This window comes from Hoplias malabaricus, chromosome 10 (genome assembly GCF_029633855.1).
Source record: "Hoplias malabaricus isolate fHopMal1 chromosome 10, fHopMal1.hap1, whole genome shotgun sequence".
In the NCBI taxonomy this organism is placed as follows: Eukaryota; Metazoa; Chordata; class Actinopteri; order Characiformes; family Erythrinidae; genus Hoplias; species Hoplias malabaricus.
In genome coordinates, this window is record NC_089809.1 from 36,549,674 (window position 1) to 36,567,738 (window position 18,065).

At 43.7% G+C, this 18,065-nt stretch overlaps 1 protein-coding gene across 4 annotated transcripts in view; it reads right to left on the reverse strand.

Annotated features, from left to right (window-relative positions):
• adgrb1a (adhesion G protein-coupled receptor B1a) overlaps positions 1-18,065 on the reverse strand; it is a 156,501-nt gene that overhangs the window by 44,929 nt on the left and 93,507 nt on the right. For all 4 annotated transcript variants that reach the window (XM_066682711.1, XM_066682710.1, XM_066682709.1 and 1 more), the window contains exons 14-16: positions 12,756-12,831; positions 10,113-10,215; positions 7,708-7,751 (exon numbers count right to left, since the gene is read on the reverse strand). In XM_066682711.1, coding sequence (XP_066538808.1) covers positions 7,708-7,751; positions 10,113-10,215; positions 12,756-12,831 — 223 coding nt within the window. The remainder of the gene's footprint in view (positions 1-7,707; positions 7,752-10,112; positions 10,216-12,755; positions 12,832-18,065) is intronic.

An 18,065-nucleotide genomic window follows, 5' to 3' on the forward strand; every position in this document is an offset into this window, starting at 1 on the left:
AGCCTTTAAGTCAGATTGAAGTTAGTATCTGATTAAAAAAAAAAACTGATAAAGTGACTTGGAGTTTATCTCACTAACCAGTTTTAATCAGGGCATGTGTACCCTTAATACACTCTCTTTCATTTCCTTACATTTAAACACGGTATCTGATTATCAGAATCAGAATCAGAAATCAGAATCAGAAATACTTTATTGATCCCAGGGGGAAATTGCAATTATTACAGTAGCAGCCAGTTGTAAAAGAATAAACACTCTAATAAAAATTTAACACAAAAGGAATTTTTACAATATGTACACATCTATAATAATAAATACGGATATACTGTATACAGCAGTATGAGTATTGCACATTTGAGTTGTTACACTCATAATTAAAAAAATTTGTTCTATTGTTATTACTGTACATGTGAAAGGTGTCGTGCTTTAAGTGTGGAGTTATAAAGTCTGGTAGCCACTGGTAGGAATGACCTCCTGTGGCGTTCTGTAGTGCATTTTGTCTGAATGAGTCTTGCACTGAACGTGCTCCTGTGTCTCATTACCATGTGATAAAGAGGGTGGGAGCCATTATCCATAATAGCCTGCAGTTTAGACAGCATCCTCCTCTCAGACACTGCCGTCAGCGAGTCCAGCTCTACACCCACAACCTCACTGGCTCTACGGATCAATTTATTAAGTCTGTTGGCATCTGCCACCCTCAACCCGCTGCCCCAACATGCAACAGCATATAGGATGGCACTGGCCACAACTGACTCATAAAAAATCCTCAGCATAGTTCTGCAGATGTTGAAGGACCTCAGACGCCTCAGAAAATAGAGACGACTTTGGCCCTTCTTGTAAAGGGCGTCAGTGTTCTTAGCCCAGTCCAGTTTATTGTCAATGTGTACGCCCAGATATTTATAGTCCTCCACAATGTCCACATTGACCCCCCTGATGGACACAGGGGTCACCGGCGTTTTGTCCCTCCTCAGGTCCACCACCAGCTCCTTTGTCTTTGTCACGTTGAGCTGCAGATGGTTCAGCTCACACCACGCAACAAAGTCGTTCACCGTCTCCCTGTACTCATCCTCATCACCCCTGCTGATACATCCAACAAGTGCAGAGTCATCAGAAAACTTCTGGAGGTGGCAAGTCTCTGTGCAGTAGTTGAAATCAGTGGTGTAGAGGGTGAAGAGGAAGGGAGAGAGGACAGTTCCCTGCGGGGCTCCAGTATTGCTGACCACTCTGTCTGACACACAGTGCTGCAGACGTACATACTGTGGTCTGCCAGTCAGGTAGTCAACAATCCAGGACACGAGGGGGGCGTCTACCTGCATCGCGTTCATCTTGTCACCCAGAAGAGCAGGCTGAATGGTGTTAAACGCACTGGAGAAGTAAAAAAACATGACCCTCACAGTGCCGCCTGGCTTATCCAGGTGAGCATACGCTCGGTTCAGCAGGTAGATGATGGCATCTTCAACCCCCAGACGAGGCTGGTAGGCGAACTGGAGGGGGTCTAGAAGTGGCTGGACCATGGGCCGGAGGTGATCCAGGACAAGTCTCTCCATGGTCTTCATGATGTGGGACGTCAGTGCCACCGGCCTGTAGTCCTTGATGTCACTGGGCCGCGGAGTCTTTGGCACAGGAACAATGCAGGACGTCTTCCACATCACTGGGACCCTCTGAAGACTCAGGCTCATGTTGAAGACATGTTGCAGGACTCCACAAAGTTGGGTGGCACAGGCTTTAAGCACCCTGGGGGGAACACCATCAGGGCCTGCAGCCTTGTTCGTGTGGAGTCTCTGTAGCTGTCTTCTCACCTGGTCAGCTGTGAGATTCACTGTAGAGGTCCCTGGTGGGGGAGGAGAGGAGGTGTGACGTGGACTATCACAGGAGGGGGGGAGGGGGAGTGGAGTGGGCTGTTGAGGCCCGACAGAAGAGGAGTCAGGGCTCACAGTGTCAAATCTGTTAAAAAACAAATTTAACTCGTTGGCCCTGTCCACACTGCCCTCTACTCCCCTGTTGTTGCTGGACCTTAAGCCAGAGATGGTCCTCATACCACTCCAGACCTCCCTCATGTTGTTCTGCTGGAGTTTCCACTCCAGCTTCCTCTTGTATCTTTCCTTAGCCTCCCTGATGGTTCTCTTCAGTTCCCTCTGAATCGTTCTCACCTCCTCCTGGTCTCCAGCTCTGAAAGCCCTCTTCTTCTTATTGAGGAGTGCTTTAATGTCTTTTGTTACCCACGGCTTGTTGTTTGGGTAACATTTAACAGTCCTGGTTGGGACAGTGGATTCTACACAGATGTTGATGTAATCTGTGATGCACTCTGTGAGCCCGTCAATGTCCTCTCCATGAGGCTCATAGAGTGCTGTCCAGTCTGTGGTCTCAAAGCAGTCCTGCAGTACTTCAGAAGTCTCCTCTGACCATCTCCTCACTGTCCTCATGGTCACGGGCTGACTCTTCACCTGAGGCACATACTTTGAACTAAGGTTGACCAAGTTATGGTCAGATCCACCCAGAGGGGGGAGGGGGGAGCAGCTGTATGCCTCCTTAACATTAGCATACATCAGGTCCAATGTTCTCTCCTCTCTGGTAGGACAGTCCACATACTGAGTGAAGTTTGGTAATGTCCTGGCCATAGTGACATGGTTAAAGTCACCTGATATGGCAATGAAGGCAGTCGGGTGTTGAGTTTGGAGACGCGCTATGGTGGAGTGAATGACGTCACACGCCGACGTCGGGTTGGCAGAGGGGGGGATGTACACAGCGACCACAACAACATGGGAAAATTCCCTCGGCAAATAATATGGCCTGAGTCCAACAGCCAACAGCTCAATGTCCGGACAACAGATACGCTCCTTGATGGTAATGTGACCAGGAGAGCACCAGCGGTTGTTAACCAACACAGCCAGCCCTCCCCCTTTACGCTTACCGCTCTCGGTGCGGTTCCGGTCGGCCCGAACAGTCTGAAAGCCAGCGATTGAAACATTATCATCTGGAATGTCCTGGTGTAGCCATGTCTCTGAGAAGCACATTAAACTACACTGCCGATACTCCTTCTGACTCATGGCTAACGCTGTTAGCTCGTCCATCTTATTAGCCAGCGATCTAACGTTGCCCATGACGACGGTGGAAGACGCGGCTTATATCCCTTTTTCTCCATAAGCCTCCGTCTTTTTGCCCTCGATTTCCCCGAGCGCTGGTTCGTTCCTCCTCTACATCCCCTGCGCGTCCGTCTCCAGAGCTCGTCTGGGATGTTCGCGGCCCTGATCTCCATGCCGGCCGGCTTCAGCGCGATCAGCTGATCCCGGTTGTAAACAAAGGGACCATGCTCCTGCGCCGCGGTGCACCATGAAAGTAGAACTTTCACAGCGAAAAAACTGACCAAAACTCTCTCTACTAGCATGATTCGAGAGGGCAAAACTTCGCTTATAAAGACTTATGTTAGTAATAACATTGTGAAATGGTGGCAGATGATGCAGTGTTATGTCACATAAACTCCTAAATAAATATTTTCCTGGAAAAGTCCTCAATGGTAAGAAAACAGTGGATGTTGTGTCACACGCTGTGCTGTGTGAATGTAATGGCGATTTGCTAAGCGTATTAAGAAAGAAATCCGATCTCTGAGTAACTCGTGTGGAGTTTTCTCATTATCAGATTACTAAAGTGTTTATAAACTCATTGAACAGATTGTTCCCAAATCATTTGTATTTCCGGTTATTGTGTGCATGTAAATGGACACATTTTCATATAATATTCCTAAGACCAGTCTTTGACCTCTAATGTAGAGCTTTGTAGTCCTCAAAGAACTACTGCAGATGATGTACATATTGGACACCAATTTCCTCAGTGGACAGTGAATAGTAAAGAAATCTGAACAACTTGGTTTACATCTCAAAGGACACACTGCTCTATTCCATTCAGAGGTAGACTAAGAAAACATGATCAACAAAGACGATACGACCACAAAAACAAGTACCATGAACCAAGGACTACCTCACGGTGAAACAACCCAGTGTAAATGTGACATGGGTATGGACAGCAATTACACAGAGATGCCTCCCAGCTCCAAACGAGGTTACCCACAGTGCACTGGGGCAAGGCAGTTCTGAGCCTGGGTTACCCACAGTGCAGTGGAGCTAAGAGAGCACCCTTGGGGTGAACGGAGTGACAAGGAAGGCCATGCGTGTAGCTCCAGGGGAAAGCTCAATGTTAACAGCATCCTCTCTGAAATCCAATATATTATCACCCCCTGCAGTGTGTGTGTGTATGATATGATTAGGCCTCTCTGTCGACCACACACATTTACAGCCAGCAAAGCACCACTGTGTAATTGGATCATTGGACACACACACATGCATGGCCATGTGTGTGTGTGAGAGAGAGAGAGAGAGAGAGAGAGAGAGAGAGAAGCAGAGAGAGAATCAGAGAGAATATCAACAATGCAAACATGAGACAAGCCCATGAGAACAGAGCTGTGGGATTCATAGAAATCCAGAGCTATAGAACAGATATAAGTTCAACTCAGAGCAAATGTACTGTGATTTTAAAGGCTCTTTTTATGATGATTATTATTTAGTGACTACCATGAAATGAATACAGTACAGTGCAAAAGCCAGAGACCGCCCCTTTATTACTTCAAATATGTTTCTAAGGAGATTTAATATAAGGGTGGGTAAAGAAACAAGAGTTTCCTAAGCTGAAGACCAAACTGAGCTGACGGACCACCAACATTGTTACTATCAGATCAACTATTTAAAATGTACAACAGAGAGAGGTAGGACAAAATGAAGCACCAATCTCACTTCAGATCTGACAAAAATCCATCCTTCCATTTGTGAGAACACATGTCTGTCTAAAGATGTGTGGAGCTGCCAAGAAGTCATTACTGAGAATAGGAAACAGACACAAACAGAGATAATTCGCTGCTGTTTTCAGATCAACTGGAACTGAACCTTAGCAGTAGAAATTACTGAAGAATTTTAAATAACGTCTAAATAAATAATACATTTAAGAAATCCCATTCCTGTGTGATTTATTCAAATATCTGATTTATTTATTATTTCCTCTAACACTGTCCTGGGGTTAAATGGTTATGACATTTCCGTTTAAGGCTCAATGTGAGTGAACGTGTGAGTGTGTTGTACCCTGTGATGAACTGGCTATGCCTCCTGAGTGTGTTCCTACCTTGTGCCCATTGATTCTAGGTAGGCTTCAGAACCAGTGTGACCCCTGGCACTGTGGAAGCCGTGGCCTGGTGGTTAGGGAACTGGACTTGTAACCGGAAGGAGGCTGGTTCGATCCCCAGAGCTGGCAGGACAAGACTGAAGTGCGCTTGAGCATCCTAACCCCCAACTGCCACGAGTATGTGTGCTCACTGCCCCCTAGTGTTCGTGTGTAAATGTGTGTTTCACTGCACGGATTGGGATCAATGCGGAGAACAACCTGCCTCTGTGTGCAATAAAGTAATTCTAATTAGTGGTTATAAATAACACCACTCTTTAATACAGGGATAGAAAACCCAGAAGAAGTGAAGGGGACATCACCAACATTTCTGAGAGTTTGTCTGGGTGAGACAAAGCACAAGAAGAAGGCTTTGCTGCTTCATGGGGCATGACAACAAACAATAAACGATTTTGGTCTAAATTCTCTCAATGTGATCGCTGTTACAACCCACATCTAAAAATAACCAGTCAACAGCCGCCTGCAACGACACGAGCAGTGTGTGGATTTCTTCTCTTTTATTGTAGAGTCAAAAGCAAATGAAACTGCAGTCTCACAGATTGGGTTAAGATTTCAGCTCCAGCTCCTTCTCATGCAGCGTGGCACGCAACGATCTAAGAGCGCGGTTATCACACAGTGTATAGCGGGGTTAAGATAGAGTTAATTAATGGTTGAAAGAGTGGAGCGCTGTAGTGTATGTGTGAGTGGCGAAACGAGGCTGTGTTGGTGGCAGACACTCATATTGATTGTGCAGACTGAAGTGTGAGGCGCCACAAGGACCAGACTCCTTCAAGCTGTTATCAACAAAACAGGCAGTGACAAGGACGCCTCTTCACATTCCAATTTCTTCCCCAAATATTAACTCATTAATCATTGTGGCTGTCCAAGATGGATTTTAATTTTGCACCCAATACGTTCCCTCCCCACTTTCTCCTCTGTTCAATGTACACCTAGATTACATTTCAGTGTTTTCATTTCTCCGTCTCTCTGCCTTTCACCGCCCTCCCTCACTGTTCCTCTGGCCTTTCTCTCTACACCTGCGTGATTACTCACTGCTTCTCCCTTCACTGTCTTTTATTTTGCTCTTACTTGGGCTTTTTGTATTTTCTGCCACTCTTTTTTCATTAAGAGGCAGGTAGAAGGCATTTTATGTCTAGGTTCTGTAGAAAAGGATTGCTTATCCATCTAAATGCAAATGTTATACCCACTGCAATATCTGGACAATCTCTCTCTCTCCCTCTATCTCTCTCTCTCCTCCAAATCCAAAGAGTCCATAAGCAGATAGATGTGTTGTGTAGGAAGTGAAAAAAGTGACAGAAACAGGACCACGCAAGCCGCACAATTACATTAAATGATCCCACCTTTTGTCTGGGGCCCTTACTTTCTTTGCCCTTCTCTCACACTCACTCAACTATATTCTCTTCTCTCTCTACCCCCCGTTTTCCCTCTCTCCCTCCCTCTGCCTGTGTCTACATACACACACACACACACACACGAGGGATAATTTCTCTTGATCCTGGCTGCTTTGTGCTGTGTTGGTTGAAGGTCATGTGCATAATAAGTGTAACTTTAAATGCTCACTAGCTACTGATGTCAATCTCTGACTTTTCAAAGAACTGATTCACTAACGATTCTTTAGGAAATGCATCAGTGCATCGCGACGCCTCATAGTTCTCCGTGATTAAGTTTGATTCAATTATGGTTCTTCCACAATGACTCAATCCATCAAAAAGTTCCGCTTTCTCCACTATTGAGTGTCGTATGGCTATGATTCTTTGTAAGTAGTTCATTAGATTTCGCCGTCTGTCTGTGGGATCAATATCTGTAACGGAAACACATGGCTGTGGCGTCCTACCATCTCTCCAGCAGTCCTCGTCTGAGCTTTGTTCACCTAGCGTCCTGTTTGTTCGTTTGTTGGATGTACATAGGACTACAACAGATGTGTGTGTGTTCTGAACATGTACCGACATTGTGCACTGCACCCTTCTCTCGAGTATGTGCTAACAGTAATGAGAGTCATCACAGCCACCCCCTCTGCACAGTAATACTGTGTACCATGTAAATATCTTCAGATGGTACGACAATAGGAATCCGTAGAGTCCTGAGTGTCCTCTAATTTTGGTAACTGCGGGGGTATCAACCCGCTATGGAATGTAGTTGTATAAATATCAGATACTATGCTATTGCATCACTATGCTTGATGTATCATAATGCACCACAACGCACACAACCAACAGCCATACAACAGGCACCGCTGGGTGAACTTTGCCATACAGGAGTCATGGAGCTGTCCATGGAGCTTGGCCACTACACTTTGCGCTGTCATTAAAGTTGACACATCACTAAGATTTCAACACATCCACTGTGGCAAACTGCTAACGTGTTACTGTCCTTTGAGACCAGCCCCTGCTCCCGGCCTCTGCTCTCAGCGCCGGTCTCTCACAGCAGGCAGGGATAAGACAGAGAAAAGGGTGAAGGAGCTCAAATCAATAAGAGCTAGCCTCTTACCTGTCACTCTCATCCCATGAAATGCACGTCTGGTTGGTTGTGCCCTGGAAGAGAGGGAAAATACCATTACTGCAGCTGTCACGGAGTCAGGAGACCGAACCTCTCGCCCTTAGACTCTGTATCAGTGGATGAGGTGTTAATGTTCACTGATTTACAAAAGACCACATTATAGTTTACAATCCAGAATATGGTCAATTATATTACATACATTTATTACATGAAGTAAAATGTTGATAGGGTGAAAATCTAATCTAATCATTCATTCATTATCTGTAAGCGCTTATCCAGTTCAGGGTCGCGGTGGGTCCAGAGCCTACCTGGAATCATTGTGCGCAAGGTGGGAATATACCCTGGAGGGGGTGCCAGTCCTTCACAGGGCAACACAGACACACATAGCCACTTTTGAGTCGCCAATTCACCTACCAACGTGTGTTTTTGGACTGTGGGAGGAAACCCACGCGGTCACGGGGAGAACACACCAACTCCTCACAGACAGTAACCAGGGGCGGGAATCGAACCTCCAGGCCGCTGGAGCTGTGTGACTGCGACACTAACCTGCTGCACCACCGTGCCACCCTCTAATCTAATCTAATCTAATCTAAGTCATTTTCTAAAAACACATTAAGAAATATTGGTTCCAACCCAAGTAAACAGATCAGTGATGCTCTAACTGTAAAAAACACAACTGAGTATATATTTATATGTAGTGGTCTGATGTCATGGTTTTTTGGAGTCCCATTACTAATTTCCCGAAATTACTTACTAAAATATTTCCTGAAAAATTAATATCTTTATGGTGCTTTTTATCAGAAATGGAAATAATTGGGTCTCTTAGACACATCATTTTGTCTAATATTATCATAATAATTCAATACTACACTGAATAATATACTGACAATGATGTTTGTTATTCATAAAAATTAACAATAACCTAAGGACAATACAAAAAGCAAATATAAATATAAAAAAATAAAAGAGAAGAGAAAAGCACAGGAGAAAGTCTAATTTCAGACAAAGCCTGCAGTGAGACAGCGAGTGCTTTTAAGCCACACACTGATAAAATCATTAAAAAGGGCCTCTTCCACGTCAGAAGTATTAGATTAGAAGTTAAGAAGCTGACGCGCGCTTTTGTTTTCTTTCCCTTACCTCCTGAAATGCTCTATTTACTGAGTTACAAAGAGAAAGCCAAGGCAGACTGCACCTGCTTCAAAATGCAGCGCTTACACAACCCAGAGGCAAAAACACATTACACTTGTTCCTTTCAGCATACAGCTGGTGTTGTTTTTATTAGTAAGAAATTGTCTTACATCTTCACACACTTCAGAATGATTTGGAGTGTCCTGAATAAAGCATGGGGCACTTTAAGACTGCACTATACAATATTCAGTTTCTTTCGTGTTCATATTTCAAAGGAAGAATTAACCATTTTAATATTAATATTGTGTCTAAGATATATTCTTATATTGTGAAGCATTCTGCTTCTTTTTATTATTAAATTGACTTAGAAATGCCAACTTACTGTTGTTATTGTTGTCGTCAAGATCCAGCACGAGAGTGCGTAATCTAGTGATGATTTGACGATTCATTGATTGATCCGCCATTTTGTTTCATTTACAATAATGTAATACTATAATAATAACTAGTGTTGATGCCGGCTTCTCTGGTTTAACGCAGTGATGTTTTGAAGATGTTGCCACTATTCAAGAGGCATATTCTTTACTTTGTCTGTTACGGTTTTACAGTGAATCCTTCAGTAAAGCCCATCCACAAACAGTAAGAAAAGACACATATTCTGCCATGTTTGTAAATCTAAGCATAAACGATTTGAGTGCTAGCTCTTCCCCCTTGTGGAAAATCTCCTAAACACAGCTTTATAATGACATGTGGTGCCTGTTTATCATTCAAAATGCAAAGTAACCATTAAGCTGTTTCACTGTGATTGTAATTCTAATTAAAATCATTTGATCTCATTTTATATCCATGCGTCTATTAACTGTGTGGTTCCATTAACAACAAAAACAAAAACAATATTACTGCTGGTGATTTACTCTAACAGATAGATTATATTAGTACAGCTTCTGTGAATACTAATGTGGATCAATGTCAGGGTTTGTACCTCACTTCCAATGAGTGTATTCCTGGCAGCTTTAAGACACATTTAATGTAATAATGTATTTGTTGTAATTGTAATTATTACTATTAGTAGTGGCAGTAGTATTAATATTAGTAGTTGTAGTGGTATTATTAGTATTAGAAACATGACTAACATGGTAAACATGAGCAAATGTTTTCTAAATAAACCTCCAGTGTACATTTGCACTATTTTGTTTCACTTCCTTTCTGTACACATAATCAGGTGAAGTGTCGTCATGTTTAATGTGAGCGTAGAGGTCAGTGGGGCTCACGTTGTACAGGTGTGAGAACTCGATCTCCACTGGGGCTGACAGAGAGGTGGGAGTGGGCCTGATTGTCACTGAGATCACCTTGGAGTTCAGCACGGTGCTGTTTCTGTGGGAGCACACAAAAGAGAAAAGAGTGGATGAGACAAAGGAGGAGATGACCTTGTGCATCAGAGTAAGTTCTGCCATGCATATATTCATCAAATTATCACTGAACCGGGTTTCATCTGCAACCGCATATATTCAAACATATGTATCAAACATATCCACACGCATATCACATTCATACATCTGTGGAAACACAACACACACACACACACACATGTACTGCTATATCTGGAGCTTAGCTTGCACGCTACTGTACCCAAAACAACTAATCTTAAACACCGCCTGCATAAAACAATACAAGCATACATGCGGGGACTGTGAAACATTACGTTTGGTCATCACAAATATAGCATTACAAGTCCACACACACATACACACACCTCCCTGATGCTTCCAAGCACACAATCCGTCAAGATGAGTGTTTCTGTCACCTGGTGTCTCTCTCAGAACCACCACATTACCACATTCAAGCGGTAAAAAAAAGCTGGAAAGCTGAGAATTGATAACTAAAAAAAGAACAGTCCTTAAGGACGGGGTAAAAAGCGAAGGATGCTAAAGGCAGTTTAAAAAGCTGCCTGCATATTTATAGCAAAATGGGAAAACAATGTCACACCTCTGTCTACGTCCTCCGTCATTAACCTCCGAGCATTATTAAAATCATTAAACACTGCACACCATAAACAATGTCCTTCATTTATCATCTAAATGCAGGAGAGTTGTGTAGTGCAGGTGTGTGCAGGTTAAACTTCTAACAACATGAAAAAGCAAACATCATTAATCTTACGTCCTGAATATACCTAGAATTAATGAGTGGCCGTTATCAATATAAATATATAAGCTTTCACAAAGACTTCAGTCACACACAATACACACAACTCAAATCCTAATCAAAGGAAAAATGAACCAAAATCCTACAACCGTTTTTGTCTCTGTTGTGATAAAGACATACACCAATCAGCCATCACATTCATAATAGACTCCAGTCCCTCTGTTGCTCTGCATACTGTTAGCCACCTTTCACCACACCCTTCAATGGTCAGGACCCACATAAGAAAACCAAAGAGCAGGTATGGTTTAGGTGATAGAACTATTTCAGCCGCACTGTCTCTGATCGACATGTTTCAGCACAATACACACATGCAACACTCTGATGGTCCGGATCACTGAAGAACCGTGTGAAAGGGGGCTGATATTGTATGCAGAGCAACAGATGATATACAGTCTGTACTTGTAGAACTACAGAGTGCTACTGTATGGTTAGTGGACCTGATAAATATGAGAAACAAGGTCATTTTAATGTTACTACTGACTGGTTCAAAAGTTTTAATACCATAAAAGATACGTAACAACGCAAGCCTTGTGTCTTCCATATGGTAATAGAAAAGTATTTAAGTAAGTAGATGAATTTCTTTACATACCATTCATTCATTATCTGTAACCCTTATCCAGTTCAGGGTCGCGGTGGGTCCAGAGCCTACCTGGAATCATTGGGCGCAAGGCAGGAATACACCCTGGAGGGAGCGCCAGTCCTTCACAGGGCAACGCACACACACTCACGCATTCTCTCACACTCACACATTCTCTCACACACTCAAACTTTCGGACACTTTTGAGTCGCCAATCCACCTACCAACGTGTGTTTTTGGACCATGGTAGGAAACCGGAGGAAACCCACGCAGACACAGGGAGAACAGACCACACTCCTCACAGACAGTCACCCGGAGGAAACCCACGCAGACACAGGGAGAACAGACCACACTCCTCACAGACAGTCACCCGGAGGAAACCCACGCAGACACAGGGGGAACACACCACACTCCTCACAGACAGTCACCCGGAGGAAACCCACACGGACACAGGGAGAACACACCACACTCCTCACAGACAGTCACCCGGAGGAAACCCTCACAGACACAGGGAGAACACACCACACTCCTCACAGACAGTCACCCGGAAGAAACCCACACAGACACAGGGAGAACACACCACTCTCCTCACAGACAGTCACCCGGAGGAAACCCACGCAGACACAGGGAGAACACACCACACTCCTCACAGACAGTCACCCGGAGCGGGACTCGAACCCACAACCTCCAGGTCCCTGGAGCTGTGTGACTGTGACACCTACCTGCTGCACCACAGTGCCACCCTTCTTTACATACCATGTATATTTTATTAATAATATAACTTAATAATGACAAATGTGTCCCACCATCTGTTCTTGGTTTGCATTAGTTTATTGAGTTTAATTTAAACATAAAAAATATATTAACACATTTACTTTCAACCCACTGTCAACACAAAACTTTAAACAGCTGCTTAACACCAATGAACAGAAATGTGTTTGGAGCATGGACTCAGAAACGGTCGGTGAGGAGGCCTTTATGGGCTCATCTGGTGAACAGTTCCACAGTCTGACCACGGCAACAGCAAAGGGATCGAACCCTCTCATGTTTAAGCTGAGATCATGAAACCGTCCACAGTTGCAGAGGCCCAAGAGTCTCAACAGAATCGAAACAAACAGATGTAACTCAGGCTCACCTCTGAAGAGACAGGATACTTCCCAGATTCCGATACAAGACGATGCCAGTCACAAACGCTGAAGCTTCATCTTCATCTGCAACACACACAAACGCAGAGTGAGGGAATGAGAGAATGTGTGTGAGGAGCGGAGTGTGTCACCATTAAAAATCTTAGTGTAACTGATATAAATAACTGATTAATGTTGGAAAAAGAAGAAAAATGATTGTTGTGTATTGATTAGTTTTGAAGCAACAATAGAAAAAAACATTTTCCCACGTTTCTCATGTGTTTGTGTTGAAAGAGAAAGAAAAACATGCAGATTTGAACTTGTCAGTACACAATGTAAACAGAGTAGTGAATTTAACAACAGTATCAGACTGACACTAATAACTCTGGAGTGTAAGGGTTAACCCTGTGTTCAGTGCGACTGCAGGTGAAGAGAATAAAAACAGGTCATCCAGTCTCTTCCATTTCCCTTAAGCTCTTCACCCTACAGCTGGCCTACTTGAGTAATCATCTATAAACATGCACATGCAAACACACACACACACACACACAAACTGTGATGGCATGTGTTTGTATGTTGCTTCAGAAATGAAAAGGCCAAACTAAATGTGCTTTAAAACTGTGGAGATGAGTAGCATGAGAGAACACACACGCCAGGAGTAGACACGCTCCTGATTCACAACTGGAGAAGGTGGAGAGAACACACACACACACGCAATAAATCCATCTGCTCATAGAGCTTCACCGATTCAGCTCCAAACATGTGGATTCAAGCATGTCTGTGTAGCAGAGAGAGAGAGAGAGAGAGAGAGAGAGAGAGAGAGAGTGAGAGAGTGAGAGAGAGAGAGTGAGAGAGAGAGAGAGAGAGTGAGAGAGAGAGAGAGAGAGAGTGAGAGAGAGAAAAAGAGAGAGTGAGAGAGAAAGAGAGATAAAGAGTGAGAGAGAGTGAGTGAGAGAGAAAGCGTGAGAGAGAGAGAGAGAGAGAGAGAGAGAGAGAAAGAGAGAGTGAGAGAGTGAGAGAGAGAGTGAGAGAGAGAAAAAGAGAGAGTGAGAGAGAAAGAGAGATAAAGAGTGAGAGAGTGAGAGAGAGAGAAAGCGTGAGAGAGAGAGAGATAGAGAGAGAGAGAGAGAGAGAGAGAGAGGGCAAAGCAGAATGAGCAAAATAAGAAGAGAGAGAAAGAAAAGAAAATCAGAGAGAAAAAGAAAAATAGGGCTGAAAGAGGCAGTAAGGAAAGGGTCGGGAGGGTAAGAGGCACAAAGAGAGAATGAGAGGGGAGAGATTGAGAAAAGGTAAAGACAGAGAGAGAAAAAAACACAGGTAAAACAGGAAAATAGAGAAGTGATAGGTAGAGTCAGAGAAAAAGGAGAAAAAGGGAAAGGAGAGAGGGAGAGAGTTGGAGGGGAGAAAGAGAGAGAGGGAGAATAGCCGGGGCTGCAGCTGAGTCTCAGTGGGCACAGAGAGACTGAGCTAGTCTCCTTTAGTCTCTGGGGACAGTTTCATTTCTGCATGTCTCCGTTCACTGCACTGATCTGCCAATACACAGCAGCCACGGCGGCTACGAGGCCAACAGGAGAGTCCTGAGGGGCTACAGCTCTGAAGAAACACACTGGAGGTGGGGAAGCTCAGTTTGTTTGTGTGCGTGCGTGTGTGTGTATGTTTGTGGGTGGGTGGGTGGGGGGTTGTTCTCTGTGTGTGTGTGTGTGTGTGTGTGTATGGTACCAGCAGGAAGTCTAAACAAACCTGAAAGAATGTGGGTTTTGTAGACATTTGGATCTAATGGCATTGCTTTAATATATTACACTTGTGTTTAAGACATTTGAATTCCACACTCCGGGCAGTCCTGGCCACGCACCCGGGGAGCAGTTGGGGGTTAGGTGCCTTGTTCAAAGGGCACTTCAGTGATGACCAGCCCCAGATCTGGAATCAACTCGGAATCACTACACACAAGCTGGGAACACACACTGGAGGATGCACCACTCCTTCGCAGGGTGACACACATTCACTCACACCTTTGGACACATTTGAGTAGCTGTGTTTTTGGATGGTGGGTAGAAGCCGGAGCACCCGGAGGAAACCCACGCAGACACAGGGAGAACACATCAAATTCTTCACAGACAATCACCCAGAGGAAACCCACGCAGACACAGGGAGAACACATCAAATTCTTCACGGACAGTCACCCGGAGCAGGACTCGAACCCACAACCCCAGGGCCTGGAGCTGTGTTCTGAACAGGGCTGTTTGATAGGGGAGAACACTGCTGTGGGTGTTTGATCCTTGTGGTATATTGACCAAAGCATGCCACAGATATTTCATAAAGACCCCAGAACTCTGTGGATGCTTCCTCCATCGCAGATGAAGTGTGGTGCATTATTTGAAGACGGCTGAAATATTTTGAAAGCTCCACAGAGAAGAGTGGCCAGTAACGACTTTCTAAATGTTGGCATCTGGCTGAAGCACATCCAGACTCCTGTCCATGTCCTGTCTCTGTTCCTACAGAGTGAATGTTATTAAAACAGTAATAAAATACGCAGCAGCACTGAGTGGCGCGTTAGTCTAAGCACTGGGCCTAGCACCAAGAGACTGCTGTTTGAACCGTGGTGATGCCTCAGTACAACTCCCTCTAACCCCACATCAGTCAGAGCTAGTATGAGTGTCTATCAGCTGATGTAACAGATCTGGGCAGTTTACATGCTTCTCTGAGGTGCTGAGCTGTTCTGAGGCATTGCAATAGAGGCAGTTTGAAAAGAATCAGTCAGCTGGCCTCACGTGTTCTGAAGGAAGCACATGTTCACCCCCACCATTCTGAGGCTGGTGGCACTGTGTGAGACGGGGGGAATTGGAGATGACTAATAATTGGGAAGTAAATTCAGAAAAAAACAGAACTTAGGGATTAAAAAATAAAAGCAGGAGCAGAAACCATGCGCTAATCTCTGAGGTGCTTGTGAGAGCTAAAGGGAATAAATACCAGTCGTATGCAGTGAGGGAACAAGCAGTGTGTCATCTTTTAGACTTTTCCAAAATCTTGGTGTAGCAACAGCCAAGGGATCATATCCTCTTAGTTTAAGCCAGGATCATGGAATAGTCCACAGCAGCGTATAATTCTGGGATTCTATTATATTTTCTCAATGCACAGTGGTGACATCCATGTGCCGTCCCTCTCATGAAAGAATATTGTATTGAATTTAAGGGGGGGCCTTGCCAAGTTCCCTACATGATTTGCAAGCAAGAGGCTTCATTCCATAGGGTTAATGCCAGTTGTGAACAGTGCCTCAGTCTCAGTAGAAAGAAACAATTATCTTTGAAATATGCGGAGCAGGGCCGAACGATTCTGACCAAAGAGTGTTACGGTTCCGCTAGTGTTTCCACACGGACGCAGATTGGCACAGGTCAGTCTGGTTTCTTTGGCATGGTGGGTTACTCGTGTTAAGAGATGTCGAACCATTCTTAATGACATGCAGCTTTCCTGATCAGTACAAGAGAGGGAAACTGTAACTGGTGGGAACAGCACAATGCGGATATGGAAAATTCCTACACTGTAAAAAATGGCTGTGAATTTTATGGTGGAAAACTGTAAAATGACAGTAAATGACTGTAAACTCTGAAAAAAGGTTGAAAACAGTTTCTGTAACAGTGAAATACCGTAAATAATGGTATCAGCAAACATTTTTTACATATCTTTACTGTAAAAAAGACATTATTTCACTGTTAAACGCACAAACCATTAGGGGCGGTACAAGTGTCCAATTACTGGGAGGAGCTGAGACTCATTAGGGAGCTCCCAGCATGCCTTGCTTCTCCATATTTTTTGTGATTTTCAGAGTTTGTTTTGAGACTTTTTGGTTTTGGGTTGCACTGGGGTGATCATTTTGTGTATTTGTGTGTGTGTGTGTGTGTGTGTGTGTGTTTCTGTGCATGTTATGATGTGTGTTGGTCAGGAAAGTTCACCATCAGCCTGTGTTCCGAGTGCTGGAGTGTGGCGCCCAGATACCACACATTTCTTTAGTCCTTTCAGCAATATCTCCTTTTAAGGGATAAATATCGGATGCAGTTTGGCTTTATCTAAATACGGCTATATCTCAGTCTCCATTCTCTAATTTGTTACACAATTTACACGTTAATTTTATGGCAAAACAATGTTTCTTTGTTATTTTTATGTAAATATTATGTATTTTTTACGGTGTATATCTGTTTTTTAACAGAAAAGTACTGTAAACGAAACAGTCCTTAAATGTAAAATTTATAATTGGCAAAAACGTGAGCGTATATTTTACGGTGAAAATCTGGCAACCACAGCTGCCTGTATTTTACCGTAATTTTTTTTACAGTGTAGATTCAAGTCTCTAAAACTGTGTTTTTCATTTGTGGAATATTGCATGCTTAGTGACAGTGATGCTAAAATGTTGGTGAATGCTTTGATCTTTTCTCGTATTGATTATTGCAATTCACTGTTCTACGGACAAATGCATTGGCTTCCTTTTGAGCTTAGAATTAAATTCAAAATTATTTTTCTCACCCTCAAGGCTCTACATGGTCTGGCTTCTTCATATCTGTCTGGACAAATTTCTTTGTATTGTCCTTCTCGCTGTCTCCGCTCCTCCAGCTCTGGTTTCCTTACTGTCCCCTCAACTAAACGTTCTACCCTGGGCGGCAGATCTATCAGTGCTGCTGCCCCTAAACTTTGGAACTCTCTTGCTCCTCTTTTTCACAACTGTTCAACGTTATCTTCCTTCAAATCACTGCTAAAACATTTCTTTTTTCCACCTTTTACTCCCAGTAACACTTATACAGCTGGATGCCGGCCTGGGTCTGTTATATGTATCATGATAAACAAGCCATTGATAGCATTCATAAAAAGGTTCAATAAAACATTCAGTGGTTTCACATTAATGCATTCAAGGCAAACCAGGAAAGCCCTTAATGAACATGCAGCATTTGGCTTTATGAATAAATCCCCAGGCGTGCTCCTGCCCAGGCTCTTAAACAGCCAATCAGATTCCTCCATAATTAGCTGGGCTTTATAACATTTTTTCATAGAATTCTGAGGAAGTTTCCTCTCCATTTGCTGCTGTCCTCTCTGTTTGCACGCTAACAACCAGTCTAGTGTGATTACGAAGCCTCCAGTGTCTGTAAATAGGTAAAAAACAGAGTCTCTGTCTGATTTGTTAGTCTCTCTCTCTCTCTCTCTAAGATGAGGATATTGCTCTATTCCTACTCCACAGGTGTGTAATACTGACTTATAGTACTTATAGTACTTTTGCTGTAGATGGAACTGACTCTAAACTCTAAAGATGACTAACTTCATGAAAGTAAACACAGACT